This window comes from Diadema setosum, chromosome 14 (assembly GCF_964275005.1).
Source record: "Diadema setosum chromosome 14, eeDiaSeto1, whole genome shotgun sequence".
In the NCBI taxonomy this organism is placed as follows: Eukaryota; Metazoa; Echinodermata; class Echinoidea; order Diadematoida; family Diadematidae; genus Diadema; species Diadema setosum.
The window spans coordinates 34,781,754-34,795,187 of NC_092698.1; the positions used below are offsets into that span (position 1 = coordinate 34,781,754).

The 13,434-nt window shown below is 38.3% G+C and overlaps 1 protein-coding gene across 1 annotated transcript in view; it reads right to left on the reverse strand.

Moving 5' to 3' along the window:
* LOC140238315 (macrophage mannose receptor 1-like) overlaps positions 1–13,434 on the reverse strand; it is a 69,588-nt gene that overhangs the window by 37,358 nt on the left and 18,796 nt on the right. Inside the window, exons 11-22 of the mRNA XM_072318249.1 lie at positions 12,972–13,004; positions 11,995–12,153; positions 11,487–11,575; positions 9,669–9,828; positions 8,556–8,714; positions 7,768–7,856; positions 6,762–6,927; positions 6,028–6,060; positions 5,316–5,489; positions 4,266–4,382; positions 1,169–1,279; positions 517–744 (exon numbers count right to left, since the gene is read on the reverse strand). Coding sequence (XP_072174350.1) covers positions 517–744; positions 1,169–1,279; positions 4,266–4,382; positions 5,316–5,489; positions 6,028–6,060; positions 6,762–6,927; positions 7,768–7,856; positions 8,556–8,714; positions 9,669–9,828; positions 11,487–11,575; positions 11,995–12,153; positions 12,972–13,004 — 1,518 coding nt within the window. The remainder of the gene's footprint in view (positions 1–516; positions 745–1,168; positions 1,280–4,265; positions 4,383–5,315; positions 5,490–6,027; positions 6,061–6,761; positions 6,928–7,767; positions 7,857–8,555; positions 8,715–9,668; positions 9,829–11,486; positions 11,576–11,994; positions 12,154–12,971; positions 13,005–13,434) is intronic.

Genomic DNA, 13,434 nt, shown 5'->3' on the forward strand with positions numbered 1-13,434 from the left:
CTGAACTACATTGTATCTTTACATTAACCCGTTCCATACTGAATTCTGAAATGCCCATAGACTTAATACGCAGGTCACCCGGTTCCCGTAGGAACAGGTTAATATCATAGTAATTCCATCTTGCCACACTAAATGAGGAATGCATTAAAAAGCAGAAATACCAATAAAATCTGCAATGAGTGTAAGAATACCTCCCACAATAGTAATTCAACAATGAATGGTTGAATAACAATTAATTTCTGCCAAAAGATAGATAAAAGGGGAGAATGAAGTGAAGCTGCAATGAGGTTTATTTTTCCAATCAGCATGAGATATTAAGATTACCATTTCAAAAGTGAAATAATCGTCTACAAGAAATGCAAGTGGAATAACCCAAACACAACAGATTCACTTGCCAGTATCTCTGCTTTTAGAAATGATAAAGAACCAAAATATGTTCAGGCTTCAAAAAAATAATTTTTGTCATTAGTAACACAATGTAAAGGATTAACCCTGGAGATATTAAGGCATACTAACGTCTCTCATAATAATCAACATTTGCATCAGACATGGGACTGGAGGAGGTTGTGTCAAAGAAGGTGCACTTCTTGCTGGCCCGGTCATAGTTGAAGGCATGGCAGGTGAAGCTGTTCATCTTGACGCACCGCTGCGCGCATTCATCGGCAAAGACGTCAGACAGCGTTAGGCTCCCAGTTCCCACCTCCAGCCGGTTATTTTCGACGGTGAAATGCGTCACCAGATATCCTACAAAGTTGACAATCAGTAGAAATGCAAACTATGATATAGTGTTCATAGGTGGCAACATATAACTGCCTGGTACCTCATGCTTAATAAAAAAAAAAAAAAAAATAGGTTGCACAGTAATGTAGGAGGTTTGAATCACCAGTTCCTCTAGTAGGACAAAATTTTTCCATACAACTCTTCAAATAAGGATGGAAATTGTGTTGATGATGTATTACATAATCACAGCAATTTCAATCTTTGTATAATCATTAGCTTTTCTTATTAACAAAGCTTGCCAATGCATGTTTTCGGTGGCACACAGTGCAAATGGTAATAGTCAAGATGCAATATTCATTTGATAGACATGACCAGGTATCAAAATTATTTTGCAAATATCCTCCTTGCCATTCGTCTCAACTGAGTGGACAAGAGAGATCATACCAACCATTCTTTTTGCAGATGTAACCTCTTTGTCTGTAGCAGTTGATATCATTCCAATTATCGGTGCTTGTGTAGATTTCCATACAGTCTTCACCGTTGACATCATTAGGTTCACCTGTTGGCAAAATGTGTTTGTAAAAATGAACACTTACATGTAAATATAAGAGGAGACTCAATAGGTTAAACGTAGAAATGTTTGCTGCAAACTTATTGTTTACAAATCAAATATAACAAATATAAACAAGTGAAAATAGACAGTTCTGTAAAAATCCCATCAAATTTACACTTCTTTAATCTTTATAACAACCATGTGACATTTCTACGGACCAGAAAGAGATTTTAAGTTCACACTTGTACACGTTAGGACAAATCAAGTTATGCAATATATACGTGTGTGTCAAGGGACTTCTGCAAACATCATCTACTTGCTGTTTCTCAGTACATATGTGACCCTGCATCACAAAATGAACAAAAAGTCGGTAGACATGGATTTTAAGTTGAGGGCAGATTCTTAAAGAGCAGACTATAAGTTTTGAAATGACGTATAACTCAAATCAAATGGACTCCCCTAACCTATCTAAATACTAGAAAGAAAGCACACACTCTGGAAAAGTGTGAACTGAGAAAAGAGGCTCTGAAGTACAGGGTCTATTCAAGTGCTTAATCTTTACCAAGCCGTGCTATGCTGTGTAATGAAAGAGACAAAACACAGGATGTAAACCACTGGACCAACAACAATGAAGGGATCATTAGATTAAGCTGAAATTGAGCATGTTATATGAACACATACTGACCATGACTGATACCAACTTTCAAAACAGTAGAGTTATCCTTTCAAAAGTTATTAGACTTAAAAGTGAAGAGTGTGCAAAGGATTTCAAGAAATGAAAAGGGGACTCTAAGACATACCTGATCATTCTATTCTCCCCAAAACAAGGTTGTAGAAAATCTTGTGAAAAGCACACTTTCCCATTCATGTTATGATCCCAAACTAAAGAACAATGGAGAAGAAGGATAGCTCTTTCAGAAAATAAGAAAAACTCAAGATTGAATCAGTTGACCCATTTTACCTTTTTTTGAGTCCTCACGTAAAATCAAGGGTGCAACTTTTTGTTCATTTTGTGATGCACGGTCACATATGGTTCAATTAGCATTTCTTGTACAGCGTTATGGAAACATGTCTGGCTATGACAAAAATGTAAGACTATTGATATCTTTACGTATATGTTTGATATATGTTCATGTGAGGATCAGGCCACACAATAATATTTGCAGCATTTCTGAATGGATTAAATAATGCAGTCTTGTGATGTTTAGAGTATAACAGTAACTTAAAAATACACAAAATAACTTACAACTGCGTAGGACACTTACAGATGCCAGACATGGTTTGATATTTCACATGACATACACAGAATCCATCAATTTGTACACAAAATGCTGCAAACATCATTACCTGCCAATAATCTAGCAGCTATGAAGCCATTGTTATGACAATTGCTATTAATTACAGCTTTAAAAGACACAATTCACATGTCACATACAGCCCATTCTTTTGTTTCTAAACTCTTCAAGTAAAGGACATTAATGACAAGCTTTGTGAAAGTTGATGTGGGAATTGTACAGCAATGACATTGATAGCTAATCTTATAGACAAATTTAATTGTCATTGGTTTCATCCTACTTTGAGAAGACTTGTGAAAGTTTCAAATTCCATTCCATTTCTTTGCATTTTGTTTGTTATATGCTGCCCATTGTTACAGCCAGCTTAACAAAGAGCACATATTCAATTCTCGCTATCGCCAATGACGTAAAAAGTACCCGGATGTGGCTTTTTCGTCAAGATTTAGTACACTTGGTAGCAAGGGCACTTCCGGCGAGGAGCATAATTTGCACAACGCTAGCGTGCGCGTACGTGCACCTTACCTATAGCGCCGCGCCGACCACGGATACTAGTACAGTAGGCGGCTCTACCGCCCGAGCCAGAGAGTGACCAGGCCTGTCATACTCGTACACTGTTGAAGTGTAGTCGAGTCCCCACCGCGACGGCCGGCCTTGCATTAGCATGCACCACTGCACGCAGCGCATTATAAGCTATAACACATACCGGTACAGCGTACTGCTTGATCATGCGATCGATGTGCACATCACAGATAAGTCATCTCTGCATACGCTGAAAATATGCCGGAAAATATTCACCCACCTGGATATCGTTATAGAATGCCCATCTTTTTTTAATTTGTTCTCTGTCGAAATGTCGCGAACACAATCGGGAACGAACAGTGATCTCGAACTTATCCTGTCTCCGAAGCAACTTCTTCCAAGTAAGTACAGTACGTACAATGCAATGTACGTATAGGCACATAGGTCTACTATACTACCTAGTGCTACTACCACTACTAGTAAGTCGCGCGTGCACGTACTGCGCTGTGGAGTCACCCGCAAACTTCACCCACGCGGCCACGTCACGTTTCGCATGCCAGTAAGGGTCCATTTCTGCAGATTTTTTTCATTTATTGTCGTGCGAACAAAACATGGCAGCTTCGCAGCAACAACCAATAGTCGTATTAACAGCAATTTCTTAAGAATGGAGAAATTTCAAATCATATTAAAGCTGTAATTCAAGTCGAGAAAACAGGAAGTACACGAAGAATACGGTCGTTTGTGTGTGTAAATGGCATTAGTCACGTAGCACGCGCGTACGAACGGAAGTGACTTTGCTACCGGACTATCCCACAATGCACCGTAAATGACGCTTAAATCAACATCCGGGTACTTTTTACGTCACTGGCGATAGCGAGAACTGAATGTTTCTGGTCTGAGACACAAATTAACCTTTTCTATGCCATTGAGTCAAATATGCACAAATTTCATATATACAAACCTATGGTCAGGAAATAAACATGGCACACAAAAGGTTAAAGCACATGGATCCCATCATACACTGATGGAGAAGCAGGTTTCACAGATTTCATTTCATTTTCTTGCCAATATATCCCCTATTTCAAACTTAGATCTTACATCAAATATCCTATCATACATCTTGGTGGTCTTCACTTGCAATGTCATCAGTGTTACTACACTAGGTTACTGGTACTTACCAGCATTCCAGTTGACGTAGGCAAAGCCTTCTCCGTCACTCCACCCCCATCCGCCCTCTCTGTTGAAATCGTTTCCACCAATAAACAGGGCATCCTCCTGGCTTAAGACCAGTCGAGCTGGAATTCAGGACAAGACAGAGTTAAGTATTCATTTTGTTGTTTCAGAATGCTTTGGGGGATTTGAGGATCACTCAAGCCAGTAGGAGATTAACACCACTGTGTTGAATTGTTAAAATATGGTAATGAATAAAAGATGGAATAGTGTAGAATCAGTTCCCGTACAGTTCTCTTTTGTACACTTATTTTTCTCACTGAGAATTGGTGAAAATGAAATAAATACTGCTAAACTGTGGTCCTTGCTACATGTTTAGTAACTGAATGCACCAAAAAGCAGCAGATGAAGGATACGCACAAGAGGGAGAAGAGGAAGTTTAAAGGTATAGTTTACCATTGGGAGCAGTGATGTTAAAAAAAAAAAATTTCAAGTTATCACATTTGATGCATATGTGTAGGTTAGCTGTATCACAAAACATCCTACCACATAAAAATTATGCAAGAAAGCTTAAAATATCACGAGATATTGCTATTTTTCTAAATAAACCATAACTGTAGACAGTTTATTCTAGAAACAATTATATTATAACTATTATTCGCATTTTGTATATTTAACAATACTTAACATTGATTATACTGATAAACATTTTTACACTGGTTGTTTCTATCCCTAACTCACACTTTCGAACCATATATTTCAAGCACTAAAGCTGGTTTTTCTGTTTCATCTGCAATAGTAAATAATACCTTGAAGAAGAAGAAGAAGAAGAAGAAGAAGAAGAAGAAGAAGAAGAAGAGAAGCAGAAGAAGGAGGAGGAAGAGAAGGAGGAGGAAGGAGAAGGAGACAAAGAAGAGAGGGATAAGGAGGGAGAGGAGAAAAGAAGAAAACAGAGAAGAAGGCGAAGTAGGTGAAAACAGATAGGGAAAAGCAAAATTCAGGGAAATCAAGAGGGAGATAAGAGAGGGAAAAAATGAGGAAGAAAGAGGAGTCTTCACCGTTCATGTAGAGCTGTTCATCCTTGGAGACGATGCTAGCTAGATCCCCTCCTTCTAACTGACATGCTTCCCTAGCAGCGTACCAATCCTTGTAGTCCCAGTCCCGGAACAGGTAGCAGTTCCCGCTGATGGGCTCATACTCCCAACCAATGCCGCAGTGGTTATTAAATTGGGCTGCGTGATTGTTGGGAGAATGTGTTCAACTCTGTCATTACCAATGACAACTACTGTATTGCAGTATGTCTCAAGGAGAGGCTTTACACTTACTAGTACTTTACTTTGTTTTGATAGGCAAATGTCATGTATACTTTCTTGGGAAATGAAAGAAAATGAAATGAATGAAATGAAAAAAGCTTATTTGTAATCATGTTTCTGAAATATGTTTCTAAAACAATTAGAGTTACTGAGCTTCCCTTCCAGACACAGAAATAAGTTCCCTCATCACCCTCTAACATTACACACAGCAGTTGCATCATAAAGATCATGTCAATCAAGCACACAAAACCCGTCAATCAATTAAAAAAGCATATCATTCAAAAACATAGCTCTTGATATGTTCACATGCAAGAGAACATACATCTATATACACATACTACAGTGGAATGATGAATACACGGTGATAATAGGCTTCAAAATATTCCTGTTTTACAGGTTACATTGTTTACATTACAAATTTGCACCAAAGTATTGAGAAAAACTTGGAGTAACTTACGCGTGGGTAGAGGGATTACAGTATCTCCTGAAAGCAGGAAAAAAAGGGCATTGAAAAAACAAGGGACATAAAATGAACAATGTGCATAGAAATGTGTGACAGTCACAAACAGACAAACACACATGGACACACACTAAATAAAACTCTATATCACTACATAGCTGCCACTGAAATCTCAATCTATTGATCTGCAGATACATTCACATCAACACAAATGCAGCGCCTATCCATTACAAGCACTGATGCTTTATCAGCTACATATACTTCTAAACCATGTCCAACCAATGCTGCGAAAATGTGGTGATAGCACAACTTTCTATTATCAATATAACATGTCCTATTGGATTTTTCATTATCTTTTTTAAAAACTGTGAACTCAGAATACTATGTTCAACCTATGCTTACAATCAAACCATACTTTGATTGCCAATACATTGTACTCTCAGAGACTTCTAGACTCATTTACTTGCTGACAGTTAACTTCTACACTCATTTTAACCCATTGAGGACGGGCTGATTTTGCTACAACACACGCATTTCCAAAAGACACTTGCTCGAGTATACTCTGGACTCGTCCTCAACATGTTAATACATTATGATACACTACACTTAACACTTCTGAATGGTAAACAAATATTTTGCCATACCCTCACACCCTTTAGAATTAATGGCAGCATCACAGGAATGATACAGTGTTACACTACGAGCAGTTAACCCTGATACACCATACTCACTTGGAATAAGGTCCTTCTTGCAGACTGACGCCAGCAGACTGGTGTCACAGAACTTGTCGTTCCACAAGCCAGCTGAAGTCCCTGTGCGCATATGGATGCAGTCTTCCCTATTCTGCCAATCATCAGGCTGGTTTGGAGCCCAGTTACTGAAAGTATTGGTGTTGTACTATGGATATGTGAAGAAAAATATGATTAAATCCAAAATGTGATAAACTTCATACCAAACCGAGAGGGAATGGTTATTCACACAAACGCATCAAGTATGGAACATCATCTCACTTCATTGAATACTACTGTAAAAGTGGAGATTTTTGCACTGTTGAAATTTTTGCGTAAAAATTAGTCATGCAAAAATATCCACTTTTACAGTAGTTTGTGACAATGAGGTAGAATTTGGTCTCCTAACAGTCATATCTTCTCAATGTGGAACATTAAAGTGGGAATTTGTTGGTCATATAGATTTGTCTGCTCAGGAGATTGTTTCCAAAAACTAATGGATGTTTCCCCACTAATCTTGCATCTCATAATCCTCACAACCATCATGACAACTTTTATTTTTTTTTTTTATCACCATTCAGTAATCCATCAAAAATTGACCTATAGTTGTAAGATTAACAATAACAGGAAGGCCACACATAATGAAACAATATGGATCAGGGGACTAGGCAATCTGTACTCTTTAACTATTTGTTTTGAGAAATCTGTGCAAACTGGTAAACAAAGTAGAGTAAGGGTTAATTCTATATCACTCGGGGTCCATTGTATAATAGAACAAGCTCACTTTTACGTAGGCCCCAGCATATTTCTTGTACTATGACCTCAGCCCAACTCTAAAAAGACCTTTGTGTTTATGCTGTGACAGACTGAGGTACATTCTGGTTAAGTTTCATCCAATTTCTGCTTTGTATAATTTTGGTATTGTATAATCATTTTTTTTTTCTGTGCTATTTTCATGAGAAATATGAAAACAAATTGAAATTGAAATGAGTATTCTGTTTGTTCTTACCGGTGAGCCATCTGTCCACACAAAGCTTGATTCATCGGAGCTGTCATGGAGACCAATCCAGAGTTGAGCACCACCCACCTTGGCACGAACTGGGCAGATTGACAAAATGACAACGCAATTTGCCTGTCAATGAACCTATCACAGATATATTCACTGGTCTACATCTGGTGATTATTCAAGCAAATCCTTATTAGTCTGGATAAAACACTTCTCTGTCTATACAAACACATAAAAGAAGGTTACAGATGACAGAATAGAAAAAGACACACAATCTTACCTCCTACATATTTTAAAAGACGCTCCTCCTGCAACACCTGCACTGCAGCATACTCGTGCAACACCAGTACTGTATAAATTCTGGGCTGCTTTAGATCATTGTTTCTTAGAGTGTACATATCTTGAATAAAATGATTAATTCTACAAACCTGAAAAGATTCATCCATTCTTTCCACATCTCTATCATTTCAGAAGGTAACAGTGTTGATGTAACAAAAGGGGTAGTACAAGATTCTAACACTTCTTTAAAAAAAAAAATCACATTTGTGCATATCACTGAGAATGAGTACTTGAAATGTGACACACACTGTCCATAATCATATACTTAATCATATCTACAATAAAAGTGTGGTGCTCTCCTATAAGAAAATAAAGTAGAAGTTTCATTTTTTCTATAAGTTTTGTTCTTCCTTTCCCACTTCCGCTGCTCCTTTCCCCATACCCAAGTCTCACAACCCATCCCTACCCCTACCCATTCTATCAGAAGTGGTGCTGAAATTTAGCGGACTTACGACTCAGAAAGTCCTGTTCATCTTGGTCATTGATGCTGGTCAAATGGGCACCTTTGGCCGAGCAGGCATTTTCTGCGGTAGCAAAGTTCTTTCTGCTCCACTCAAAGTAGTAACATTTATTGCCATGTTCCAGCCATCCAGCTTCACATCTGGCAAAGGCTGCAAAAGATTGACATGATTATTCTCTTCAGCAACATTCATCCACGAGGTCATGATGTGAATGAACACTCTCATCACTATGATCGCTTTATACGTCAGGCTTAATACCATGTCACTATACCAAAGAGATTTTACACCAATAGAGGGCGTAGTCCAGAGTAGAGGCGGCCGCGCAAGGGAGCTGCCATTTCGGGTTGCGGGCACTGCCAATTGCCTGGATCCTGTACAATCATTGAACAATAGATGGCAGCACACCGCTTAAATGTGCTTCACTTAACGTTAGATACAGTCAGCCACGCGCCGTTTTATAGTTACGTGACAATGTTCAAGTAATCATGATGCTCAAACATCAAAAGGTTGCTGGTGTTGTTTGATTTTATGGTGTCTTCATTCAACCCTAACCCTAACCCTACCCATATAGTCTCAACGATATTATCGTAGAAACTAATGTCTAAATAATAAAACACATTGCATTTTCATAGAATGAAATGTGTTAAGAAAAAAAAAAATTCACTCACGATATGAAATGACAGGATGTCACTTGAACGTAGATTACGACCAATTACGGGATCAGTGCATGCGTTCCCTCTTCTATTTTGGCCATCTCATTTGTATGCATGTGTATGTCCAGTGCATAGGTCCTACTCTTGGTACCCCTGTAAAATCTCTTTGGTTACTACTAACAATGATTAAAAGACTGCAAGGAATTCAGTTCCTTCATATGTGTGACAAATATTTGATATCATTATTTAAAAGAGAATATAAGACACATACGCTGAATGAACTAGATTAAATAATTGCTTTAATAGACTTTGATTATTTTTGCTTTTCTGTTTTTCATCACAGGATCTATCATTATGCTTTAAACTTTTTTTTCACTCTTCATAGTCTGTCGCTCCCTACAATCCGATAGCTTGTGTCATTGGAAGTGTTGTGCATCTTTGGAGTATGCACCTTCATTGGTGGCCTTTTTGCAGATGGACGCCAACCTGTTCGTATTCCCATCCATATCATTCCAAAGGCCAGCCTGGGTTTCTGATGACCGAAGATGGACGCAGTCCTCACGTGACCGCCAGTTGTCTGGTTGGTTGGGAGCCCAGTTTCTATATGTGACCTTTTACAACCATGATAATTGTAATAAATGCAATCATAATCATCATCATCATGGTGATAACGATAACAGCAATGAAAGTGTTACCGATTTCAAATTTCTGATCCTTATCACCTCCGCAAAGCAAAAAGGTTAAGTAATTTGGTGTTGGTTTGTCTCTTTGCGAAATGACTCAAAAAAGCTGTAAACACATTTGAGTGAAACTTGCAGGAAAAATCGATAATGACAAAAGAACAGATGATTAAAATTTGGAAGTGAACAAGGAATTTTTATGGATTTTTGAAGGATTTTTAATCTCTTGGTATATAAGGTCAATGAACTTGGGAGTTCAAGCTGTTCGTTCTCAAGGTTTACATTAGTGTACTACAGCGTGTGCTCTAGAGCTGCTTGGGCAAGGCATTGCGCGGCTGGAAGCTGATGATGTAAACAAAAGGCTTCTATATTGGTAAATTGCATGCGTGTACAGGTGGAAATGAGTTGCTGGCTTGCCGGAGGTCTGCGCTCTCCGAGTGCTTTTCCACTTTCAGTATGTGCCATTCAGTATCTTTGTACCATGTGTATTCATGTGCTGTAAAACCAGAAAGTCATGCATACATGAAATTTTTGCAAATTTTGCAAGGAGCCAAGATTCGTGAAATTAATACGCATACGAAAAGTTCTTGTCTACACTATTGTATAAGCTGTTATTTTTGCATACAGATATTTGCACAGACAAGGAGGTCACAGACATTTTCGCGAGATGTTGTTTTCGCGAATTGACACCGAGGCTATTGTCAGCGCACTATTACCCTAGCACATGGCGACATTTTCGCATGTTTTGAATTTGCAGTCCAACAGTGATTCGTGAAAATTAAACCATCATGAAAATAATGGCTTATACAGTAAATGCATTGAACACCCGTGACAATTCATGAATATTTCTGGTTTATAGTAATTTGCCATGCTCTCTACAATCTGTGCTAAAAGAAAATGATGTGCAGACTTTGATGCTCTCTGTGGTAAAAGAAAACAGTTTGTAAACAGCAATGCTCTCTGAAAAAGAAAAAAACAATCCCGCATTTGTGCGTTTAGTCCAATATTTACCCTGCTCCTCCACATCAGCTTAATCCCTGCTTGTAATGACCTCACCAATGTCCTTGCTCTAACCTTGCCTAAAGCTACGGTCACAAAGGTTCGTACGAACGCACTGTTCATACGAAAGTCACCATTCGTATGAATTCTGGAGTTCGAGCGGCCGCCTTATACGAAGAGAGGGTTTCGTACGAAGTTAAAAAAAAAAATCTTGGACAAGACCATCGACCAGGCTACGAACTTACAAATGGTCTACAAGCGCTGGTTTCGTACAGCCTTCTTCAGAAGATCTTAAGAAATTGTCTAACAATCATTCCTACGGCTTTCGTAGCAGTTCCTAATGGTACTAGTGACTGAGCCATTACTTTTATTAACAGGATACCATTCTGACTGCAACACCTACAATATGTTTGAGCGATTGCCTCGCTAAAGTTTCTTCAACAACAAACTTTTCATGAAGTGATGTCAAGTGCTTGTTGGGTTTGCTTGATATTAAACCTGACATACGTTTACAAGCACTGATCACTCTAATCGATTCTCGTGATGGAGAAAGGAACCAATATGTGAGATAAACAGACGAGGCATCTTACATCAGAATGATCCGTCCAAGAGTACTCAGATTCTGACACGATGTCATGCAGACCTATCCACTGGAAGACGCCTCCCATACGGGACCGCACTGTACAAAGATATAAAAGAGAAGGATGTTTTGTTTTGTTTGTTTGTTTTTACTCTATCATTTCAGTTTCAAATATCGCAATTGGAACATCAATTTTGAGCTGCAAGAAGTGAATATATAAGCAGAGGCCCGAGACCAATACAAAATGATATCGGGCCACCAAACTTCAAATATAAGCAGAGGCCCAAGGCTACTAAAAATGATATCGGGTCACCAAACTTTAAAAAAAACAAAACACCTATTTCTTGGTAGCCTGATCGGGCAGCTAAAATTCAACAATTTTGTATATAAAACATATTTCCTTTTATTTTGGGCCACCAAAATTTCAAATTCAAAGATTCTGGTGGCTCAGATGAGCTAGAAACCCAGAGCAACTCCCCAATACTAATGATTTCCAAATGATACACTGATTAACTCACTTGTCAGGAACATCTGTTCTTCTTCACTCAGGATGCTGGTCAGATGAGCTCCTTTTGACGTGCATGACATTTCAGCATCATCAAAATTTTTTGAAGCCCACTCAAAGTAGTAACAGTTATCCCCAAACAGGGTCCAGCCTGCGTCACATGTACTGATGGCTGCGATGGAGGACAATTACATATAAAAAAAGAGAAAATAAATTACTCAGTTTTGATTGATTTAGGAATTGATGTAACTCTGTACTGGAGTGCTCTATCAATTCTTTGTGTTCCACTGCTTTTATTTGTATAAACAGACTGGGCTTCCTGTGGAAAGATGTACAATAACACGCTGGACAATGGAGAGCACCAAATTATATTCTCTCCTCTTTTTGTGTGTGTTTTTTTGTTTGTTTGTTTTTTGAGGAAGCAGAGTGAATAAAAATGATATATATCTACAGCTTGAATGACAGGAATTTTGGTAAGGCTTGAAAAAATGCCTTATACACGTGTATTATTCATAACACACACACGCAGATGCACACAATACACACACACACACACACAAATGTTACTCCTAATCGTGATGAGATACCTCAGACAAAATAGAAAAGATACCAACTGGGTTGATATCTTTAGCATCCTAAAAAGTCAAGCCAAAGCCATCACACTGCAAGCAATATTCAGAACAGCCAGCCCAGGCAGTGTCAAGTACCCTACTATTGCTAGTACTTATTTGACGTACCCTCTTGGCTTTGTGAAATGCAAAGTCTTAGCCAACAGATCATTCATTGGTTTGACATCATTACAGGAAAAACATCTCTCTCTCTGCCATAATTCTGCAGCTGGTGCATTAGTTGAGAAGGCTTCAATTATGCACATATGCTGTAAAATTGTTCATATAATTCATCAAACTTGCATGCGGTCTTTCCTCTGTTTGCCTTTAATGTTCCTTTGTGTTTGACATGTAAAAAAAAAAAGATGAAAACTCTTCTTACCTACACCAGGTGTAAGGGGCATAATAGGTTGAGCTGGAAACGGAGAAGGGAAAGAGAGAGAAAATCAGAATATCACTCTTGCGAAATTTAATCCAGCAGTCCACAATATTTTACTTAGAACAGACAGACATGAGATTCAGTTCTCATTTAGACATTGGATTCCTGAATAGTCACAGTATTTCTCTACATGGCTCGCACATAAAAAATACATGTAAACCAAAGAGGACTTATACCACAGCAGAAAAGAAAAAGAAGAAGACTAGAAGTGAAGACTAGAAGGTAGGACTGGAGATTGACAGCATCATTGTGCAGGCAGCAAAACCAAAAGAATAAAAGACCAAAGATATGTTCAAAAACTTCCTTAATACTCTTCAGCTGTTGAGCTGAAACACAAACATTTTCATGACCCACAAAGCTCTTCATTGGCAAAAAGAAAAAAAAAAGAGAGAACAAAATAGAGATG